Source organism: Trifolium pratense, linkage group LG1, assembly GCF_020283565.1.
Source record: "Trifolium pratense cultivar HEN17-A07 linkage group LG1, ARS_RC_1.1, whole genome shotgun sequence".
In the NCBI taxonomy this organism is placed as follows: Eukaryota; Viridiplantae; Streptophyta; class Magnoliopsida; order Fabales; family Fabaceae; genus Trifolium; species Trifolium pratense.
The window spans coordinates 41,381,971-41,404,640 of record NC_060059.1 but is presented as its reverse complement, the minus strand read 5'-3'; the positions used below and the strand labels follow the sequence as shown (position 1 = coordinate 41,404,640).

The 22,670-nt window shown below is 33.7% G+C and overlaps 4 protein-coding genes across 10 annotated transcripts; 3 read left to right on the top strand and 1 right to left on the bottom strand.

Moving 5' to 3' along the window:
• Positions 1-2,294: 2,294 nt before the first annotated feature.
• Positions 2,295-6,190, top strand: LOC123886033 (cysteine-rich receptor-like protein kinase 29). Of its 3 annotated transcripts, none has more exons than XM_045935375.1 (7): positions 2,295-3,158; positions 3,579-3,698; positions 3,826-3,962; positions 4,072-4,282; positions 4,399-4,636; positions 4,720-4,870; positions 5,009-6,023. In XM_045935375.1, exons 1-7 carry the CDS (start codon positions 2,351-2,353, stop codon positions 5,327-5,329), a joined length of 1,986 nt encoding a protein of 661 aa, XP_045791331.1. In that variant the 5' UTR covers positions 2,295-2,350; the 3' UTR covers positions 5,330-6,023. The 3 variants fall into 3 exon arrangements, with proteins under 3 accessions (XP_045791331.1, XP_045791336.1, XP_045791327.1); XM_045935380.1 differs by having other exon boundaries at positions 2,295-3,203; positions 3,585-3,689; positions 3,817-3,962; XM_045935371.1 differs by lacking the exon at positions 2,295-3,158 and having other exon boundaries at positions 3,588-3,698; positions 5,009-6,190.
• Positions 6,191-7,277: 1,087 nt separating this feature from the next.
• Positions 7,278-16,973, top strand: LOC123886022 (putative receptor-like protein kinase At4g00960). Its single transcript, XM_045935360.1, has 7 exons — positions 7,278-8,291; positions 15,048-15,173; positions 15,319-15,461; positions 15,571-15,781; positions 15,880-16,117; positions 16,257-16,407; positions 16,566-16,973. Exons 1-7 carry the CDS (start codon positions 7,445-7,447, stop codon positions 16,875-16,877), a joined length of 2,028 nt encoding a protein of 675 aa, XP_045791316.1. The 5' UTR covers positions 7,278-7,444; the 3' UTR covers positions 16,878-16,973.
• LOC123886045 (TLC domain-containing protein 4-B-like) lies at positions 8,781-12,619 on the bottom strand. 5 transcript variants are annotated; one of them, XM_045935398.1, is made up of 9 exons: positions 11,972-12,619; positions 11,718-11,782; positions 11,171-11,301; positions 10,576-10,847; positions 10,182-10,190; positions 10,043-10,128; positions 9,885-9,960; positions 9,706-9,765; positions 8,781-9,152 (listed from the first exon to the last, which is right to left on the bottom strand). In XM_045935398.1, exons 4-9 carry the CDS (start codon positions 10,825-10,827, stop codon positions 9,015-9,017), a joined length of 621 nt encoding a protein of 206 aa, XP_045791354.1. In that variant the 5' UTR covers positions 10,828-10,847; positions 11,171-11,301; positions 11,718-11,782; positions 11,972-12,619; the 3' UTR covers positions 8,781-9,014. The 5 variants fall into 5 exon arrangements, with proteins under 5 accessions (XP_045791354.1, XP_045791347.1, XP_045791343.1 ...); XM_045935391.1 differs by lacking the exon at positions 10,182-10,190 and having other exon boundaries at positions 10,043-10,164; positions 11,972-12,403; XM_045935387.1 differs by lacking the exon at positions 10,182-10,190 and having other exon boundaries at positions 10,043-10,164; positions 11,171-11,257; positions 11,972-12,403.
• A 2,551-nt stretch (positions 16,974-19,524) lies between the features above and the next one.
• Positions 19,525-21,863, top strand: LOC123886027 (protein JINGUBANG-like). Its single transcript, XM_045935366.1, has 2 exons — positions 19,525-20,098; positions 20,416-21,863. The coding sequence occupies exons 1-2, from the start codon at positions 19,905-19,907 to the stop codon at positions 21,629-21,631; spliced, it is 1,410 nt and encodes a 469-aa protein (XP_045791322.1). The 5' UTR covers positions 19,525-19,904; the 3' UTR covers positions 21,632-21,863.
• The last annotated feature ends 807 nt before the right edge of the window (positions 21,864-22,670 follow it).

Here is a 22,670-nt window from a genome sequence, read left to right as displayed (position 1 = left end):
ATTAAAAATCAACTCCCCTGAAACCATTCTATCAGTGAAATGGTTTCAAAGTACAACGCTCTGAAACCATTGTACCAGCTAAATGGTTTCAGAATGGTTTCAGAAGCAAACAATTAAAAAATTACTCACTGAAACCATTCTACCAGTAAAATGGTTTCAGAGAGTTATACTGTGAAACCATTCTACCAGCTAAATGGTTTCACAGTATTATATAAAGATAATTAAAGGTAGTGAAAAATTGAGTTTTTTTTTTGTGTCCAAATCAAACGAACCAAGTCTCTATTTGTAGACAAAAAAAAATTATGAATTTTGGTATAAAAATAAAAAAATTAAAAATTAATTTACAACGAAATAATTGAGTTTAAAGTATTAAATGAAAAAAAAACACGCCAACCACCCAGCAGTTGACACGTGTCCTGCTTTTTTAAAATGAAATTTTCTCTCTCCAGGCGCAGATCTAGTGTGGTGCACGCGCTGGCTTATCATGGAGATGGATGATCTGGACTGTCTGATTGATCCGACAACCATGATGAGATCATCTCTTGGCCGTCTGATGGAGATCAACGGTCTGTAACGGTGGTCCTGCGGTAGGCGCGCGACACTGGATCAGCGCCAATATGTTTTTTTTTTTTTTTTTAAAAAAAAGAAAGGGTATTTTTGTCCAACTCAAAAGGTGCACCTTGCTAATTTAGACCCAACTGGGTCTAAATTAGCAGCCCCATATATATATATATATATATATATATAAACATGATGTATGAGTCAACTACTAGGATATGCAATGTTAAAAGTTTGATCCACATAGTTGATTTGGTCTTTTCTCACGACATGACTCAAAACGTTTTTGGTAAGCTCATTCTTGCACGACTCAAATTGTCGTCTCATACGCACGACATCTTTATTCCAAGCGGTGATCATTCATTTTGTTGAGGTTTTTTTTATATCTTCTTTTCCTATCTTTTTATAGCAAACGGTGGCATCCAAAAACAACAATTTTACATCAAGCAATCTATATTATTTATAGAGTATTATATTTTGTATAAATTTTTAATAGATTGAAAATGAGTCAAGTCGAACTCTTCTGAGCTTGACTCGATTCAATAAAAATTGGTTCCACTCAAAACTTAGTTTGAGTTCGACATGAATCATTTTTTTCAACTTAAGTTCGGCTTGTTTAAAATTTACAAACAATTCGGTATTTATTATAAGAGAAATAATTTTTTAGATTCATAGAATATTTAATGTATTTGATTCGTAATATAAACTAGAGACTGAAATTAATCATCGCTAACGGTATCCGTACCAATATCATGGTTAGTTTGTGAAACATCAAACATATAAACCTAAAAATGATTTTTTTTCCCGATGATAAGTGTCTTGGACCGGGCTTAGACGCCCGGATACCAAAATACTACGAGCAACCGCTACCGAGAAAGCCCTAACGCAACAATGCTCGACGACCTGTTCGACACACCAACAGTCACAATACCTACGCGTATTGTAACGGCCGTTAACCGGAATGATGAGCATTAACTGCTCATCATAGCTTTCCAGCCATTTTTCGGCAGCCACTTGATGGTCATTAATGTCATCAAGGGCCTTGACCTAGCACTGGGGCCTATATATACCCAACTCCTTGCCATTCCTCGATGTACGTATACTTTAGCACAGAAAACCTTCACTTCACCTCACTGACTTGAGCGTCGGAGTGCCTGCAGGCCCTCCGCTTCAACAAGGGCTCACACGAGCGAAACATCGGCACGGTCGTCCTTTCTGATTAAGTAAGATCAATAAGAACAGGTAAAAATATATATATTTTTTTTTATATCTGTAAAAATATTATTTATTGATAAATCAAATTAGATACATATTCCTAAATAACTGTTTAATTAATTATCAATTATAAAAGGAAATTCAATCTGTTTTAAAGAGGTCGTGCGTTGTCGTGCTTGGAACTTGTCGTTCCATTTAGCAATGCTCATTTTTTATTTAAGGAAACGGGTCAATTACTTAATTAATTTTGACGTGTGTTCGACGCACAAGACAAGGAGAATGAATAAACCGCGTAGTTAGTTAGTATTTTAGTAGTCATAATAACAACTCATGCATGATGCATCCATGAAGCAACATCATCTAAGTTACTTTCATTTCCTTTAAGCTACTTTCCATAAACAAAATCATAATATTAGTACTAATAGCAACTCTATTATATCCAAAATCAAAATCAACTATAAGCCACTAAGTTTAAGTTTAAGTTAGTCTAGCGGTGGTGGTGATGGATTTGGGTAGTACGCTGTAGGTTTTGAGTTCGATTCCCAGCTCATTGTATACAAAAAAATCAAAATCAACTATGGCTCTGCATATAGTTTCCTTTCTCCTCCTAATCATATTTTTTTCATCAACAAAATTAGCCAATGCTGCAAACAACACACAAAACTTCCACTACTTTTGTAATTTCAACAACAGAGGTAACTATACAGCCAACAGCATCTACCACACAAACCTTAACACCATTTTGTCCACTCTCACTTCCAACACAAAAATCAACAACTACGGTTTCTATAATTTCTCAAACGGCGAAAACACAAACAAAGTAAACGCGATTGGTCTTTGCAGAGGCGATGTTAAACAAAATGAGTGTCTTAGTTGTCTCAAAAGTTCAAGCAACAATCTAACACAGCTTTGTCCAAACCAAAAAGAAGCTATTGGTTGGTATGAAGACGAAAAATGCATGTTACGTTATTCTGACCGATCGATTTTTGGTTTATTGGAAACAGGACCGGCATATTATGCACACAATATGTTAAATGCAAGTGATTTGAGTGAGTTCAATCAAGTTGTCCGCAACTTGCTTGATAATTTGACTAGCAGAGCTTCGTCTGGTGATTCTCGTTTGAAATATGCCGCGGATAGTGCACGCGGTCCTAATGATCAAACTATATATGGTCTTGTTCAGTGTACGCCGGATTTGTCTGAGTCAGATTGCAATTCATGTTTGGTTCAATCTATTGCAATAATACCAATTGATTGTTGTAAAGATAAGATTGGTGGAAGAGTTGTTAGGCCTAGTTGTAACATGAGATTTGAAACATCTTTCCTCTTCTATGATCCTACAACACCACCGTCACCCCCACCACCACCACCACCTCCTTCTCCTCCTCCTCCTCCTCCTCCTCCTCCTCCTCCTCCTCCTCCACCTCCAGGTACTTGTTATTATGTTAAAATATCTTCTTAGTTAACTTATGAAAATAAGCTGAAAATAGCTTTAGAACATGTCATAAGTTATGTTCATAAATTCTTCAAAATAGTCTCATAAGTATTTATGTCAATAAATAACCTCAAATAAGTCAATCTAAACAGACTCTTAGTCCCTAAACCAATATTTTGGGTCTATAGGTATCTATGAAGCACAGACACTTATATTTGTCAGTGTCGGTTGACACGTGTCCAACACGGGGACGCGCCTAATTCGAGATGTATATGTGCCTTTATAATTAACTATAGGTAACACATTTTCAAATATTGTGATTTAGATGTCTTCTAATGAACTTGATAACATTTTATTCTGGATTTGGTTTATGCAGGAAAGAGCCACACTATCACTATCATTGCCATAACAGTACCAATTGGTTCTGTTATGGTGCTCATTTTAATCTGCCTCTCTTTAAGAGTAAGGAAGCCAAGCAAAAGGTTTAAAAGTAAGTTGAAGTATTCATTTACCATTACTTAATTATTATTATTGTTTTTACAGTAATTCTATTTTTATAATGATAGAGTCTCATATAACATGAAACTTTTTATAATTTAACTTGTTCTCGTGTGAAGTTGAAGAAGAAAATGAAGATGATGAGATTGAAATTTCTGAGTCATTGCAATTCGACTTTGACACAATAAAAGAGGCAACAGATGACTTTTCTGATTCTAATAAACTTGGAAAAGGTGGATTTGGGACTGTTTACAGAGTAAGATAACACTATTAAATATCAATTAATACTAAGATACTTGTTAAAAACTTACTATTCTTGACTAACATATATATATATATATATATATATATATATATATTTTCAGGGTAGACTCCCCAATGGTCAAGAGATTGGTGTCAAAAGGTTGTCAAGGGATTCTGGCCAAGGAGATTTAGAATTTAAGAACGAAGTGCTTTTAGTGGCTAAGCTTCAACACCGAAATTTAGTCAGACTACTCGGTTTTTGTATCGAAGGAAGAGAAAGACTACTTGTATATGAATTTGTTCATAATAAGAGTCTTGATTACTTCATTTTTGGTAGGTTTTAATATATGTTGAACTGGAACATATCTCTATTTCTTTAGTTGTGATTATATACTAAGCTTAAATACCTAGTTCTAAGACTCATATCTCTTTTGTACATTTCTATGCAGATCAAGCTAAGAGAGCCGACTTAAATTGGGAAATGCGCTATAAAATCATTTTAGGTATTGCTCGAGGAATTATTTACCTTCATGAGGATTCTCGGCTACGCATTATCCATCGTGATCTTAAAGCAAGCAACATTCTCTTAGATGAAGAGATGAATCCAAAGATAGCAGATTTTGGAATGGCCAGACTATTTGATGTGGACCAAACTCAGGAAAATACAGATAGAATTGTTGGAACCTAGTAAGTATTTTAAAGTGGTATTGGTTGGTTTTAATATCATTAACTAAGGATATGCATGACTATGAAAAAAATTGTTTGTATAGTGGATATATGGCACCTGAGTATGCAATGCATGGACAATTTTCAGTGAAGTCAGATGTATTCAGTTTTGGCGTATTGATTCTTGAGATTATAAGTGGCCACAAAAACAGTGGCATTCGTCGTGGTAGTACTACAGAGTATCTACTAAGCTTTGTAAGCAGTCTTTTCAGTTTTTCCCATGATATCTTCCTTGTCATCCGAAGTATAGAATTATAACATTAAGTATAGATTACATTAAGTTGAACGAAATCTAACTTACGATACATTTTGCGTACGGGAAAATTCTTGTAGGTATGGAGAAACTGGAGGGACGGATCGCCAACAAATATTATAGATCCCACATTAAACAATGATTCAGTGAATGAAATAATGAGATGCATCCACATTGGACTACTATGTGTTCAAGAAAATGCAGCTACTAGGCCAACTATGGCTTCTGTTGTACTAATGCTTAATAGTCATTCTTTCACTCTTTCAATACCTTTAGAACCTGCGTTTTACGTAGAAAGTGGAGCTGAAGACTTTCAAGATTACACGACAAAATCATCAGAGTATAATCCAGTTCAAGGATCAGTAAATGAGGCTTCGATTACAGAGCCATATCCTCGCTAGATTTTGATCATATCGATGATAGCCATAATACATAGTCGATTTGATTTCATAATAAAAAATTGAAGTCCTCAACCAAGATATGATATATATATATATGAATTAGGAACACATATAAGTGCTTATTATAATAGTTTACAAAGTTCGATCCAACAAAAAAAAACTTTTTCGTAGCCAAACATGTAGTTTGTATTTCCAACGTTAGCTCATAGTCACCGCACATAAGCATTGCGAATGCAATGTTGCGCAGCGCGAGTGTCTTAGCAAAGACAAAATCAAGCCAAACTTGCTATCCAAGATTTAAGATTTTGATTCAAATGTAAGTAGATGATAATTATATCTCAAAACGGTTGGACTTCTTCATAGTCGCTAAGCATAAGTGCTACAGTTTCTGCACTAGTGTTACATCTTCTCGGACATAAATCACATGTTACTTCTGTTGGGTCAATCAAGAGGGACAGCTGAGAGACCATCCACATTGGGCTCAAGAACAACTATACAAGTGAGTTGGATACCACACTCTTACCCAAAACCTTAAGGTGTTAGGTTTATGGGTCTCATCACTTATAAAGTGTTCAACCTCCACTTTTCTAAGCAATGTGAGACTTTTCTAAGCAATGTGGGTCTCCTCACTTATAAAGTGTTCAACCTCCCCACTTATTATGATTTTTATTTTCGTAACCTTCGGATACGTGTTTAGCATGCATTTCTCTTTCAAATATTAGTTGTTTTGGTTAAATAATTTCAATAAAATTTAAATTATCGAAAAAAATTGGGAGGTCAAAATTGCATTTCTCCTCACTTAAATAAGGTGTTTGTTGGAATTGCCTTGAAATTATGATCAGAAAAAAAAAAAAAAAAAAAGGTTGAGCTGCTGCCTCCTGCGCGAGGCGCAGCTGTGATACGCAGGTGGAGCTTTAGCTCCTGCCTCCTGCGCGAGGCACAACCTTCACGAGCCTATTTATAGGCAATGCGTTTTTTTGACTTTTTTAAGAGGTTTTTAGGGTTTCTGAAACCAACAAAATACTATGGTTTATAAGAGAACTTCTCTTGGGCAAACACTAGGGTTGGGATTGATCCATCACCTTGGGAAACACTTTCATATTGAATTTCTTGGTCATGGAAAGAAATTCGGGCTTAGGGTAGAATTAGGATCAAGACTAATTCTTGTAACTCTTTTGGAGAATTTCTTTGTAACAAGTACTTCAAGCTTGATAGTGGAACGAAGAGCTGCTCTCTCCCCCAAACTAGGTCATTATTGGACTGAACTGGATAAACGATTTTATTGTGTCCTTTTCTTTCTCGCTGTTTATCCTTGTTTTGTGATTATTATTGCCGTTCACTTAATTTGATTGCTTAATCGTATTTGCTCCACACATCAAATTTATTGGTGTGATTCAATCGAATTCACAACAGTGTTAGGTTTATAGGTCTCCTCACTTATTAAGCGAGAAAAGTCCCACATTGCTTATCTACTTTTTTACAAAATTATTAAGCCAGCGAGTGCTTGGCCCAACAAAATAAACAAAATTATTAGTAATTTTTTTTTGACAAAAACAAAACAAAATTATTATTAACTGGTAAGACCAAATACTTAACTAAGGATATTATAATCATCTACTAATTTCTTGACCGGTGGTAACACACTCTATGAATTTTATAAATAAATCATGTAAAACTAGTTCAAAAGTGCATGCCGTCTACTTTCGGATACCTTATAGGTATGTTGTGGACTAATTTATGTCTCAGTTGTCTTGATTTATTCTAGAATATCTAGTTAGTGGAAAAATCAAGAAAATGATGTTTTGCTAATGAAAGTCAAAACTTCAAACAATGACTATTAGTTTTCACACTGAACTCTTGCTTATATATCACTAAATCTATATACAGGAGGAGAAATATGTTCTTGAATGATATTTAATTATTATAATTTTTTAAATGACATTGAAGACCAAAAATATCACAATAACAACCACTGTGTATAGCCCTTTCCTTTATATACCTACCAACAACCATATAGTTGTCAATATTAAATGATATTCATTTACAATTATAAATTCACAAAAAATTACAAACCAACCAGAAACTTCAATTTTTGGTTCCAAGAGGAAAATCAATATGACTATTATTCCTTCCTTACTTTGCTCTCTCCAAATTCTCCTAATCATAATTTTCACATCTCAAACCAAAGCTGAACCAGTATTCGATAAAATAAACTTATACCACTACAATTGTGATAATAGTAACAATAGAGGCAACTTCACAACCAATAGCACCTATCACAAAAACCTCAACACACTTTTATCCACCCTCACTTCCAACACACAAATCAACTATGGTTTCTACAATTTTTCTCACGGCGAAAACCTCGACAAAGTCTACGCAATTGGACTATGTCGAGGTGATCTTTTCCCGAACAATTGTCTAAGTTGCCTCGGAAGTGCTAGTGCAAATCTTACACGTGTTTGTCCAAATAAAAAAGAAGCGATTTTTTGGTCTGAAGATGAAAAATGCATGTTGCGTTATTCGGACCGATTAATATTAGGCGTCATGGAAGATAGTCCTAAGTTTGCTTCGAGTAACGATAATGATTCGGTTGATGTTGTTTTGTCCAATGAAGTTGTTAAAAATTTGTTGGGAAATTTAACAAGTAGAGCTATGAAAGGTGATTCTAGTCTTAAATACGCTGCATCAAGTTTACCTGGTCCTAAGTATGAGGTTATATATGGTTTAGTTCAGTGTACACCTGATTTATCTGAGAGTGATTGTAATTCATGTTTGGGTGAGAGTCTTTTTCAACAAATTCCCAGTTGTTGTAAAAATAAGATTGGTGGAAGAGTTGTTAGGCCTAGTTGTAATATGAGATTTGAGACCTTTCTTTTTTATGAACCTAGAGCATCGCCGCCGCCGCCACCACCATCTCCTCCTCCGCCCGCCACTATCGGTAGCAACACTACCTCACAAGGTACTTTACTTTCTACATATTTATTCTGAAACTCTTTTTTTTTTATTGGATGAAATTCATTTTAGATTCTACTATATATTTTAGGAATAGATATCCTGCATAAAGTGATACGATCAATGTGAATTTTATCTCATAAAAAAAATGAATGTTAAAATCACTAGTACAGAAAACACTTTTTACATCTGGCCAAAACCCCATTTTACATCTGAACTCAGACAGAGGTAGACGTACAAGAAGTAGTAAGTTTACGCTTTTTACATCTGACATTCGCCAGATGTAAAATTATCCCCTTTTACCTCTGTTCTCGTGTTTCAGCTGACCAATTTATTTATTTTAATTAAATTGGATCTTTTACATCTGACCAAGTCCACCAGATGTAAAATAGTAACTTTATTTAATTTATTTTTTTTTCAAAATCCTACGTTTTTTATTTATTTATATATTTTAAATCCTATTTTGTAATTAAAAAAAACTAAAATAGCATTACAATTCAACATTCAACCAAAATACAATTACATAATATGATCAAATGTCATTAAAGCAAAATACCAAGTCATTACAATTCAAGCAAAATACCAAGTCATTACAATTCAACCAAAATACCAAGTCATTCATCCGAAATGTTAATTCAACATTCAAGCAAAATACCAAGTCATTACAATTCAAAACATCATAATTAATATGAATCCATTGTAACATCACACAAATTAACCTAGCTAGCTCCTAAGCCTCATCATCGACATCATAATCTACCTCAGGATTATATAGGTCAAGAAAACAAGTTGCCCAGCTCAAGTTCATAACTGACAGCACCACCGGCACAACAACTAGTATTTGTCCAAAGGTGTGCATCTGCTGAACCTGTTAAATAATTGAATACTGGCATGAGATCCAGGATTTAACCATGCAGACTTTGCTTGAAGAGAAATTACAAAAGAAATGAAGCATTATCCAGATTCCCAAACAAGACTACAATATCTATCACAAACATGTTAAAAAAAATTGACTACACATTTGCCTTTAATATAGATAGAAAACCTATACAAATAGTTGTGTGATCAAAGTATATAGTTGTGTGACCTGCTCACTCCTAACACATCTCAAAATAAACCAAATGGAAAAACGTACTACTACATTTAAATACCAGCCCCTGCACCTAATTTTTTTTGGTCAAAATCCCACCTTCTTCCCCACACGAAAACCACAAATTACTCCCCTACGGTACATCATACTTATAAATAGATATTGAGAAAGTGATCTTGTAAGCAATAAATGGATCTAAGTTCTGGGCCAATTATCATGGAAGCAAATATGTAGCTACATTAACAGACCAAAATTCCAGTATAAAGATGTCTGCTACAAAGCACCGGGCACAAGACAATTATTAAATTATAAGTGTATCAGCAGTTATTACCTGATCAAAGTGCAAGTAAGCATGGTAAAACATGTACACGAACAAAAGTATTCTAGCAACCTGCAGACGGACCACATTTCGGTAAGCATGTCCCAGAAGATAAGAATGGGAATTCAACACGAAATCTGATTCACAATGGGTGAAAAAAATATATTTTAAACTGTAATGACTTGACCTACCAGCCAACCAATGAATATTACAACCCCATTGATGAGATACACTTTTGACCTTTTCATTCCAGCTACATCAAGATACCTTCACAAACAAAATATGGATATCATCAACAAATTAAAAAAATTCATGACATATCGGAGTTCAAATTTAAGTGCAAGATTACCATCTCAAATTGACTCCGGGAGTTGTTGTCTCGGAGATGAGGACCATGTAGGTGTACAGCTGCCCTTCTCCACTCAACATTGAATAGGCTACTGCTACTAAAGAAAGCAGATGATGAATCACCTGAATCAATGTTAATATGAAGTCACGTTAAATCATCTCCAGCTAGGTTTTGATCAAGTGAACAATCTTAAATTCGAAAGAGTCTTCAGCTAGATAAATTATGAACGTCAAAAGATATTTACAATCCTATTAAGCCTATTCCTCAAAGGACTGCAAAATACATAACCATACTTGCTATCTAATACTACTATATATATATATGGCATAGTGAAAACCTGGACAAAGCTTATTATAAAAGAAAGTGCTTCATCTACAAAGGTAATTCCACCACAATATTATTTGAAATGTGGTGACACATGATCTAAAAACAAGATAGAGCTACTAATGGTGCAAACTAAATCCAATGTTAGTGAGTTTGATTTTATGTGGTATCAACACGAAGATAATGGATTGAGGGTTGAGAAATCACACCTTAGGAGATACAGCTCGGGCAAATTTAAGTTGACACATTCCACATGCCCTTCGTACATTTGATAATCTTTTCATAATCTGGCACTTCTTTTGGTCCAAGGAAATATCAGAAACTATCATAGTCTCCAAAACCATACCATTTCGAAAAGCATACTTAATAAATAGTTCATCTTGTAGTCCCTGAAATCCTTGAAATTTAATGAACTTAAGGTGGGATACAAGACAACTGTGAACACATCGCTTGGAGCCCATCTTAGTACTGGTGATTGCTCCTGTAGACAACAAAACACTTGAATAAGATAAAATATTCATTTTCCATACTAACTGCTTTACAGTGCAATAATATGTAATTTCTAATATGAGTACTCTATTTCATAAAAATTGGTTAATTTCACATCAAAGTTATATAGATGAAACTATGCTTTGACTAAACACAAACCTTGTCCTCAACATTATGAATTATAAGAACTTGAAGCATAGGACATTTTTGAAGCAAGCTGATCAAAGACTTGCAGTTAAACAAGTTTCCAATTATCGGGCATAAAGATATATATATATATAAATATAATAAAGTTCAGAGGAATTTATAATGCACCTAGTGAAACTTAGGGACGATAGTTTTTCTAGAACTGCTTCATTGGCCTGTTGTCCTGCTGAAAATAGAATGCCCCCAAACCAGTCACTGAGACATCCATCATCCAAAGTAAAAACAGAACCAGCCATTTCCTGATTCAAATACACATAATTATTCTTCTCCGAGATCTATACCATGACTGTCATTTAGATGCATAATGTTTGTTACAATTTAATCACAGAAACTGATTTGTACCATATCAACTATCAAAGGAACATTTACAGAGTAACCTCATTCAACAAGCTTTCCTGTTATCACTTGGTTACAAAAGCTAGAAACTCGAGTTATGATATCACAATCCAAGTACATTCTTAACATAAAACTCTCAAAGCAACATAACATAGACCAAAATAACCACATACCAAGTACAAAAAAATCACAACAACAACAGAGAAATTTCTAATACTTAACCGGAAAAAAATCACTAAATGGTATAATCATTTTCAACAACTCCTGCAAATATTTTATATTCATTTCCAAACATTCATATCCAGAGATAAAAATTTACCTCATTGATAGCATAGAACTTGACCATTGCTCTTCTTCACCTTCTTTAGCTTCCTCAAAAAATACCTAGTCAAAATCAATAAACTGAAAATTAAAAACAAAAACATTCAACTTCAACTTCAGAAATCTAAAAAATTAATACATCAATCAGAATCCATATACACTGCAGATCTAACTAAAAGAAACCATAAACCTAAAAATGAAAAAAAAAAATTACAATCATCAAAAAATCGAAATGAGATTTATTTTGATTACCAGAATTTGGACTTAGCACGAACTTCATTGGTAGCCCAAAGCTTCATACGAAATTTTTTTGGGTTTGGATCTGATTCCGTTGGGAAACCTCTCCCGACAACCTGGTACTGATGGAACTACAAAACGAAAAACAAACAAACACCGTTTAACAAACATTAAACGAATCAATAGAAAATACGAATAATTTTGTGAATGATGTGTTTAGGGTTTCCGTTCGAGAGTGAGCTTCGCGTGAAAGGGATAGTGAGATTCAGTGAGAGGGAGAGGGAACGAGAGAGATGAGCGAGTTCGAGAGAGTGATGTGAGAGTTCGAGAGATGAGAGGCTCAGTTAGGGTTTTGGTTCAAGAGAGATCAGCGAGAGTGGTGACTGGTGAGGAAATGGCCAGCGCGTTAGTATAATTTCCACTTGAAAGACGTTTTACATCTGGGGGATATTATGGTCAGATGAAAATTTATTTTAGACAATTTTCGCCATAATTACAGGATTGCCACCGCGTTCGGTTATGCTTCTGGTACATTGAAACCAGATGTAAAAAGTTATGTCTATATATTTTTCCCTTCAGTGGATATTAGTACCAGATGTAAATGCTACTCCATATAGCGTTTTACATCTGACATATGCTCGTCAGATGTAAACTACTTGTGTAATATGTCATATTTGTACTAGTGAATAGATTGTTAGAGTGAGTACTCTTTCTTATTATAGTACTTCTATTTTTTATTTAAACAACTTTAATATAGAGGGAATTCTTCTGTACACATTAGTAAAAATATATATGTTTGCATATGGGAGCTTCTATGGTACAATAGGAAGATTAGTATGTACCGGTACAATAAAATGTATTGACCAATAGTTACTTGACATGTGGGAATAGTATTTGACATGTTGTAACAATTAAATTTGACCAATACTTATGTATTTAACACCACAAAATATTTTATTTTATACTTTTCACCCCTCAATTTCCTATTTGATTTCGTTGATTAATCTTCAATTAGGTTTTCAATTTTGAGCAAATGTGAATATGGATTATATGTGAGTTTCCTTTTCAAATTAAACCTTATAATTTCTATTTATTCATTTTCAATTATGTTCTTTCAGATTAAATTAAAACCTAATTTTGTATTTATGGAAAAATTAACTGTCACTATTTTCTTAAATTGATGTGTTCAATTTTAGTTATTATTAGGAGACTATATATATGCAATATTGATGTGTGGAGATTTTCTAAAGATTCATGCGAGATACACGTACAGGGGAGGGGGAGGGGTGTTTATATTACACGAATGATGATTATTTACCTTCAAAACTTTCTAATTATACTGATTATTTGGAGATATATATAGTATTTTTTTTTATTTATATTGTGAAGTATTGTGTGAAGTGTGTTGTTTCCGTTGAAGGTGCAAAAGAGTTTGGCAGAATGTCCCTGATGAAGTTGGGCAGAAATCTTTGATTAAAAAGGAGAGATTTTGAATCTTCTCATGGAAGGGTGGTTAGGTTTAGTAAGGGATAAATTTGTTCTTCAATTGTGTTCTTGAGAGATGAATATAATTGCTTTTTAATTTAAATGATGAAGATCAATTGATTTTTAAAATTACTCCTATTAAATTAAATATTGAAATATAATTTGTATGATTTATGGGGTTAAATTTGTATAGAAAAATGTACCGGTACTATTAGTTTAATTGACTTTTAAAATATAATATATAAATGATGATGTGGACAAAAGTTAATTTTCTATTGGTTGAATCTTTTATAGTACCGGTACATTAAGTTTTAACAAGTGCACCGTAGAATTTTCTTTAATTTATGGTTTTAAATTGTGAATAAATGAAGGGGATGAGATTTTCTCTAATATTGGTTATGCAACGTTTTTTTTTTGTTTTCACCACCAGTCTAGTTTGATTTGGATGTCAGTTATCACATTAAGTGTTTTAGCTTCCTCTCGATCGCAGTTGCGAGTGGTCGAATTGTGGTCATCCTTACTAAGTTCAGCGTCAATTACCACTGAACCAACTAACGATAGGTGGTTATGCAACATTGCAACGTTTTAAATGAACAATTTTCTTGTATAGTCCTAAGAGTCTAAGACCAAATATAAATATTTTGGGCACACTCACTAAAATATTATTTCTATTTTTTAATGATTTTTTTTAGTCTTATTCTTTAATGATTTAGTTATTTAAAAATAATTCTAACCTTATATTTTTGTAACTGTGCTTAAGACTTGTGATCATAAACCAAGGAAGACTACACGTTGTTGAATGGGCATAAGGTTGTCCACGAATATATAATTCTTTTTATTCAAATCTATAATTGAGTGTTATTCAGTATCTATCACCATAGAATATGATGTTTTTGGAGACTTTAAATTGGAAATGGATTTCCTGCTGTTACAGCAGGACGCTGTAACAGCTAGGGACTGTCCGATCATAATCGTGTGGCTGTGATTATTTTGAATAATTTTGTAAATAATTGTTCTGATCCGTCCGATCTGATAATGGATGGCTGAGATGCAAAACAGCGTGAAAACTGTGTGATTCACAACCGCAGGAATCCAGATCCCTTTAAATTCACGCTTAATATGAACAAGTTGATCAAGTGGTGCATGGTGCACCACTTGCCAATAACTCTACGACGAATATAAATTTTATAAAATCTACCGTTGGATTGAAAGTTTATATCACATAGATTATCCATATAAATTTTTAGAAAAATTGAAAATCATTTGATATGTTATTGAGACCCATCAAAATTAACGGCTTTTGAGTTTTTATTAAATACCGTTAATTTTGACGGGTCTCAATAACATATCAAATTATTCTCAAATTTTCTAAAAATTTCTATGAATGATCTATGTGATATAAACTTTCAATCTAACGGTGAAATTTATAAAATTTGTATTCGTCGTAGAGTTATTGAGAAGTGGTGCACCATGCACATGCACGAGAACTTGTTGATGATAGAAGTGGCGTTAAATTCATTAGAGTCCAAATTAGCTGCTACTAGATTTTTCTGCGTTGATTATTTTAATACATATGGTCCAACAGGGAGAAATTTGGTTTGTGCAGGAAAAAGCAACAAGAATAGTATCATTGGCATAGCTGTAGGAGTACCAATTGCTATCGTTGTTATGGTCTTCATTTTTATCTTTATCTATTTAAGAAGACTAAGGAAGCCAAAGAAAAGGTTTCAAGGTAATGTGTATTTTAATTCCTTCTTTTAATTTGTGCAAAGGGTTTGAGCACATTTTAAATTTTATGGTCATGTAATGCAATTTTGCTTATAAAAATAGTATAAGTTTTATAACCTATGACAAACTTTTTTATCGGTTCGATGTAGAAATTCAAGAAGAAGAAGATGAAGAAGACAAAATTGAGATTTCCGAATCCTTGCAATTCGACTTCAACACCATATGTAATGCTACAAATGACTTCTCTGATTTTAATAAACTTGGAGAAGGCGGATTCGGGATTGTTTACAAAGTAAAATAGCATTGTTAAACATTTCTATACCTTAATAGAAATATGTTTTACTCTTAATATACTTGTTTTGAAAACTTATCATTCCTAAAATAGTTATATCCATTTTCAGGGTAAGCTTGCCAATGGAGAAGAGATTGCTGTCAAAAGGTTGTCGACGACATCTGGACAAGGAGATTCAGAGTTTAAGAACGAGGTGGTTTTAGTGGCTAAACTTCAACACCGAAATTTAGTTAGACTACTCGGCTTCTGTCTAGAAGGAAGAGAAAGAGTACTTGTATATGAGTTTGTTCATAATAAAAGTCTTGATTACTTTATTTTTGGTAAGTTTGTTCATAATAACCTCATTTTTTGTATGAGGTTGTGGTTGAATACTAATCTTAGTTACAAAGATTCAAGTGGTTGTGTGTGTTATATGCAGATCGAGCTAAGAGAGCACAATTAAATTGGCAATTGCGGTACAAAATCATTTTAGGTATTGCTCGAGGCATTTTATACCTTCACGAGGATTCTCGACTACGCATTATTCATCGTGATCTCAAAGCAAGTAACATTCTCTTAGATGAAGAGATGAATCCTAAGATAGCCGATTTTGGCATGGCAAGACTATTTGTTGTGGACCAAACTCAGGAAAACACAAATAGAATTGTGGGAACCTAGTAAGTATTCAAAATAAGTATCGGTTGTTATTGATATCATCATTAGCTAATTAGCAAATGCAAATTGGTAAAAAAAAAACTTACACAATTGAGAATTTTGTTGGTTAATTTGAGGTTACATGTCCATATTGTTATGTAGTGGATATATGGCACCTGAGTACGCAATGCACGGACAATTTTCAGTGAAGTCAGATGTCTTTAGCTTTGGTATATTGGTTCTTGAAATTATAAGTGGTACAAAAAACAGTCGCATTCGTGATGAGGAAAATGAAGAGTATCTCTCGAGCTTTGTAAGTCGTACTTTTCATTCCAATATCCTATCTTCTCTATCATTAAAAACATTGAATTATAATATTTGTTTGTAAATTTAAATTAGTTTAGAAGTGTAAATTAATGTGTAATTATATCTAAATTTGTATTGTAATTGGATTTGGGCACATTTGTGTAGGCATGGAGAAATTGGAAGGAAGGGAGTGCAACAAATATCATAGATCCAACATTAAACAATGATTCAAGAAATGAAATAATTAGATGTATCCACATTGGATTACTATGTGTTCAAGAGAATATAAGTAGTAGACCAACAATGGCTTCTGTTGTAGTGATGCTTAATAGTCATTCTGTCACTCTTCCAATGCCTTTGGAACCTGCATTTCATATGGATTGTGGAAACTCTGAAGATATGAAATCATGGGGTCATAATTCATCAGCTCAAGAATCACTCAATCATGCTTCAAATACAGAGCTATATCCTCGCTAGCTAGCTACCTGGAATTTTAATGCTAATGCCAATTATGATAGCCATAATACATACATAATAGTCCATTAATAAAAATTGAGTTGAGTAAGAAACTACCTTCCAATGCTCTCCAAAGTGTACTGTAGAGATTGATTTGTTGGCTCACTTGCATTTATTTATGCACATAAAGAGGAAAATTTAGTACTAGAGCGGTAGTAGTTTACTTATTTGCCCAATTATTATTTTTACTTTAATAATAATTTAATAGTAAAGAATAAAAATATAAAAACAATGTTTTACTTTTACACCGTTGTTAATTCACTTCCTAGATTTCAGCTAAAAAACTCAATTTTATTGGTCGAAACATATTATTCTCTTCATCCCAATTTGAGTGACACAGTTAGGAATGACGACGAATGCCCACGAGTGCGAATTTTACACTACCCAAACTCACGTCCGAAATCACCACACCCAAACTCAAATCAATAGGATGTTTGGTTGCAAAACGAACTCACGGTCACATCCATTGGGTTTAGGTTTTTTCACTCAAACTCGCAACGCATTTTGTACTACTTTGCAAATTTAATTAAACAATGTATGTCAAGCCAATTAGCAAAACATATTGTAAACTTAAGCAAAAACAATGGAATTGAAACATATTGTCAATCGGTTAGCAAACTATATGTTGTAAATTTAAGCAAAACATATTGTCATTGATGGGAATTAAAACAAAACATGATCTGTCATTTAAAAATGCAAAATATAGATAATTTAACATATATTCGGGTGGGTGTTCGGGTTTTGGGTGTGAAATGAGTGATCCCAAACTCACATCCGTGGTATCGGGTGTTACCAGAACCCAAACCCAATCAACTCGAGTTTCGCCCGTTGATTTGGGTTTGAGTTCGGGTGAATCTTTTGAACTTGAGTTAAAAATTTCCATCAACTCGGATTTCGACTGTGTCACTCATTTTGAGATGGAGGTGCATCACGTTCTTCTACAATAATTAAACCACTATAATGGTTCTTGAAATAACTTTATTCACGAAACAAAAGTTTAATTTACTGAATTAAACCATTGAAACACAATTACGTAAACAACATGTATAAACAAAAACTAATAAGCCCCTTCACAAAGACATTTCAATCCCTGCCAAGTGCCACTGATCGATTGCTTACCATTAACATTTTGTCTAAAGCTTATTTTACCAATGGTAACACAACACTAACACAATTACACAACAAAGTAGATTATTTTAGCAACGGTATTTTTGTCTAATAAGAGTAAAATGGAGAAAACGTTTTCTTTCTTACAATATTGCTTTGGCAAGATTTGGCAACACAACACAGTTGGGGGCACACATTTCAGTGTTTCCACGCGTCACAACCTCACTCAATGTATTTTAACTTTTAGTTGTAAAAACTACAAAGTTGATGATACCATCAACAGCTGCTGCGTGTCACAAGCATTGTTCTCCACGAACACCATCAATGTCACTCGTACGTGGTGGTTGCTACTTTTTGTATCTTTTTGGGATTGAAATTTTGGATCGTACACTTCTATATCTACTTTCAGCCCCCCTTTAAACTCCAATATGGTTTCAATTTTCATTTTATATTTTTATAATTAAGTGTTTTATGATGTTTTATCATTTCGTCCCATACATTATAGAGGTAGTCGGAAGATCATTTACACTGAGCTCAAAATAATTATATAAATGAGTTGGACATCACTATTTTGTCCAAAACTTAGGTTTATGTGAGTCATCTTATTTATAAAGTGTCTAACTTTCATTTTTCTAAATAATGTGAAATTTAAAACACATTAAATTTGCTACGACATACATAAAAAAATAAAAATAATAAGAAAGGGACGAGTCAAAAGTGATGAGATCACCGGCCTATTTATGGTGAGTTCTCAAGTAAAGATCACACGAAATAATGTTATCTTTTACTTGAACTTTGGAACTATAGATTTTTTAGGGAAACACAATGGAGTAGAAGAAAGATATCTTTATCTAAATGTGATATTAGTAAGTCAAGACGTTTAACTTCCTAGCTAGCTAGCTAGCTAGCTATGCATTTGTCGATTTAACTATAGTTATTTATTCTCAATTTTTTTTACCTTTCCCTTAAGAGGCATGCTCAAGGTCATCATATTGTTATCCCACTTTTAGAGGACCAATCAAGCACTAATTTTAAAATATTAAAAATAAAAAATATGGTTATGTAGTCATGTTAAATGATGAATCATATATTTAATATTATTTTGACTCAATTGCAATATTAGTCTCGTATTTTTATCCGCTCACATAATTGTTCTTCCATTTTAAAATTTCTTAGTTTCAGCGCCTTCTTTAAAATTTTTATCCGCTCACATAATTGTTCTTCCATTTTAAAATGGATAAACAAACTTCGTAAGCGAGTTTGTAAGACATATTTCAACTGAGAATGCTGATATTGTTAGATTAAACACCTCTTCATTTATATTTGAATATAGAAGTTTGCAATTGTTTGTGTTATTTTCTAACTATGCTTGTTACTTTGTCTTAAAAAAACTATACATCAAGACTATTATTTTCACATGCATTGCATTTTTTGGGTAGATTACTAGCCGTATGGTTAAAAACCTGATTGTTTATTTATACCTTAAAATAGAACTCAAATTAAGACCACGAAACCCATTAATACTAAACAATGGTTCTTCTACCAATAGAAGCAATGCTATATTTTACCAATGAAAAGCGAATATCTCGGACCCAAAATTATATTTTGTCAGAACATATTAAGAAATGAATTTCATTTACGTGTCTACAAATTATTTGTTTACCATTCATTTCCATAACCATATTTATACAATTTTATATGCTTCCTCTCCCATTTCTTTTGGCCAACCAATCAATCAAAGTCTTCATTTGATTTTCCTTTTCTTTCTTTCTTTTCTTTATTCTTTGGTTTTGCATTTTCCTGCTCCTATGGTGTGTTTGAATCGGTGAATGAAGAAGAAACATTTACATTTTGAGTGATAGTGAGATAAAAGAAGATATCATGTTTGGCGACAAAAACAAAAACAAAAGCAAAAGCAAAAGCAAAAATAACAACGATGGCAATATTCCTCGACCTGAGTTCATGCAATCAGAACCCCGATTTTCCACCACGGAAGCCTATACCGATGATGACTACGCCATGCGTAGCAGCAGTGCGGCATCCCCCATGAGCCCTTACAACTATGACCCCGGCAGGTCTCTCCTCTTCCATTTTCTTCTTTTTATTTTATAAACAAATTATATAGTAGATATTAGTAGGTTAATGTTTACCATAGATTTGATAGTTCAATTTGGTTTAAGCCAAGTTTAAATGACAAGTGAAGGATTAGAGTTCAAATCCTGATTAAGAACCTAAATACTAGTATAACAACTAATATACTCTGTTTATCTATTCAGAGCAAACATTAACAAATTGGATTCTATGCATGAGCATTGTGCAATTCACATTTCCAAAATATTTTAAAATAATTAATTGTTGCTAACTTATGATTAACTTGAAATTTGAAATTCAGGTTAAGTGGTGAGGGCTCACCAATGATGATGTCGCCATGGAATCAAACAACAAATTCTCCATTCTCAAAGCCACAATGGTCACAACACGAAGAAGCACCCTCACAGAATTCTCTAATCGGTTCACTTGTTCGTGAAGAAGGTCACATATATTCATTGGCAGCTTCCGGTGACTTATTATACACTGGCTCAGATAGCAAGAACATTCGCGTGTGGAAGAATCTCCAAGAATATTGCGGATTCAAATCCAACAGTGGATTGGTAAAAGCAATAATAATCTCCGGTCAAAAAATCTTCACCGGTCACCAAGACGGTAAAATCAGAGTTTGGAAAGTTTCTCTCAAGAACCCTAGCATTCACAAACGTGCTGGAACATTACCAACACTCAAGGATATTTTCAAAAGCTCGATTAAACCAAGCAATTATGTTGAGGTTCGTAAACACCGAACTGCATTATGGATCAAACATTCTGATGCTGTTTCATGTCTCAGTCTTTCTTCAGACAAAACCTACCTCTACTCAGCTTCATGGGACAGAACAATCAAAGTTTGGAGAATCTCCGATTCCAAGTGCTTGGAATCAATTACTTGCCATGAAGACGCTGTTAACTCCGTTGTCTGTGCAAACGACGGAATTGTTTTCTCTGGTTCCGCGGATGGAACCGTTCAAGTGTGGCGTAGGGAAGCACGTGGGAAAGGAACGAAGCACGTGCAGGTTAAACAACTTTTAAAACAAGAATGCGCGGTAACTGCTTTAGCAGTTGATCCCACAGGAACAATGGTGTATTGTGGTGCTTCTGATGGGTTAGTTAATTTTTGGGAATGCAATAAGCAGTTTGCACACGGTGGGAACCTTAAAGGTCATAAACTTGCGGTTTTGTGTTTATCTTCTGCAGGGAATTTGGTATTTAGTGGTTCAGCTGATAAAACTATATGTGTGTGGAAAAGAGATGGTGTTATTCACACCTGTGTGTCTGTTTTAACGGGACATGATGGTCCCGTTAAGTGTTTAGCGGTGGAACAGGATCGTGACTCTGATGCTAGAGGTGATCAACGATGGGTATTGTACAGTGGGAGTTTGGATAAATCGGTTAAGGTTTGGAGTGTTTCCGAGAGTCTGCAGCAGCAGGTACGTATGGGTTTTGATGGGGATTCATTACCTTCTGAATCTGATAGCAGTTTTTCTTCGAGTCGCACTGGTGGTACTAGGAGGAATTAATTATTTGGGCTTGTTTGGCCTATTATGATGATACTACTACCACGTCTCTCTCCGGGATGATTGTGTTGTTGTTTCTCTTTCTAATACGTATGTATGTATGTATGTATAATAATTTTTTGTTTGTTAATTAATTGACTTTGATTGATGGTTTTTGTAAAGCTGGGACAGGCAATTTGGAAGAAGATGATGATCTTTATTTATGTAATGTAATGTAATATAATTTGTGTAATAATTGTTTTGATGTAGTTGAATAGTAAGCATATGTTGGGTCATGTGTGTGTGAGTCAATTGTGAGAGAGGATCAGAACTCCAAAGTGGGAAAGAACAGCAAAGCTTATTCCTTTGATCAGATATATGTAATCAGCTTTTCTTGAATTGAAAATTGAAATATGATTCATGCATCATGAACTAATTTTAAATTGAGCAATTAGGTGTATTTGTTTATAGTAAAACTCTACATTAATGTTACACGAGGGTGTGCATACAAGATACAGTTGTTACAGCTTAGCTGTTCCCTTATTTCTGTGGGAGACATTCACATTCACTTGTCTGAGTTGTCTCTTCTTAGTTTGTTTCTGATATGCACGATCATTTGCAGGTATTTTTAATATTAGTGTATGATATATAGAAATAATGGGTTTTACTTTGGATTCATAGGAACAGGGAATCCTTGAATTAGTTAACAGTCTTACAGATGAAGGGATCATAGAATTTAATCATGGCTGTTATGAGATTTGCAATATCAAAATGTAGAAAGATAAGAAAGAAAGTCAAAGAGAATAGAGGGACTTATTGTGAAAATACATTTGAAACTCACTCCTGGATTCTTTCTTGTGACAACGTAAGGTACTAATGTAGTGACTTAAATAGTTACTTTTTTGAAAAGTAATTCTGAATTCTCTTTGTTTATTATAAATGAGATTGAAGGGAAAATTAGTCACAGCATGATAAATGATCTGTGCATAGAAATTTGTTGTCATTTTAAACTAGTGCTTTTTATTTGATGACTGATATATGGTGTACATCAAGTGTAGCAAGA

Coding starts and splice junctions, on each gene's coding strand:
- LOC123886033 (XM_045935380.1), top strand. CDS start 2,351: ATGGCTCTGCATATAGTTTCCTTTCTCCTCCTAATCATATTTTTTTCA. Junction 4,637..4,719: donor GATAGAATTGTTGGAACCTA/GTAAGTATTTTA, acceptor TTGTTTGTATAG/TGGATATATGGCACCTGAGT. Junction 4,871..5,008: donor CAGAGTATCTACTAAGCTTT/GTAAGCAGTCTT, acceptor AAATTCTTGTAG/GTATGGAGAAACTGGAGGGA.
- LOC123886022 (XM_045935360.1), top strand. CDS start 7,445: ATGACTATTATTCCTTCCTTACTTTGCTCTCTCCAAATTCTCCTAATC. Junction 16,118..16,256: donor AATAGAATTGTGGGAACCTA/GTAAGTATTCAA, acceptor ATTGTTATGTAG/TGGATATATGGCACCTGAGT. Junction 16,408..16,565: donor AAGAGTATCTCTCGAGCTTT/GTAAGTCGTACT, acceptor ACATTTGTGTAG/GCATGGAGAAATTGGAAGGA.
- LOC123886045 (XM_045935383.1), bottom strand. CDS start 10,887: ATGAATATTTTATCTTATTCAAGTGTTTTGTTGTCTACAGGAGCAATC. Junction 10,165..10,575: donor CCCGAGCTGTATCTCCTAAG/GTGTGATTTCTC, acceptor ACATTGATTCAG/GTGATTCATCATCTGCTTTC. Junction 9,961..10,042: donor CCCGGAGTCAATTTGAGATG/GTAATCTTGCAC, acceptor TTGTTTGTGAAG/GTATCTTGATGTAGCTGGAA.
- LOC123886027 (XM_045935366.1), top strand. CDS start 19,905: ATGTTTGGCGACAAAAACAAAAACAAAAGCAAAAGCAAAAGCAAAAAT. Junction 20,099..20,415: donor TACAACTATGACCCCGGCAG/GTCTCTCCTCTT, acceptor TTTGAAATTCAG/GTTAAGTGGTGAGGGCTCAC.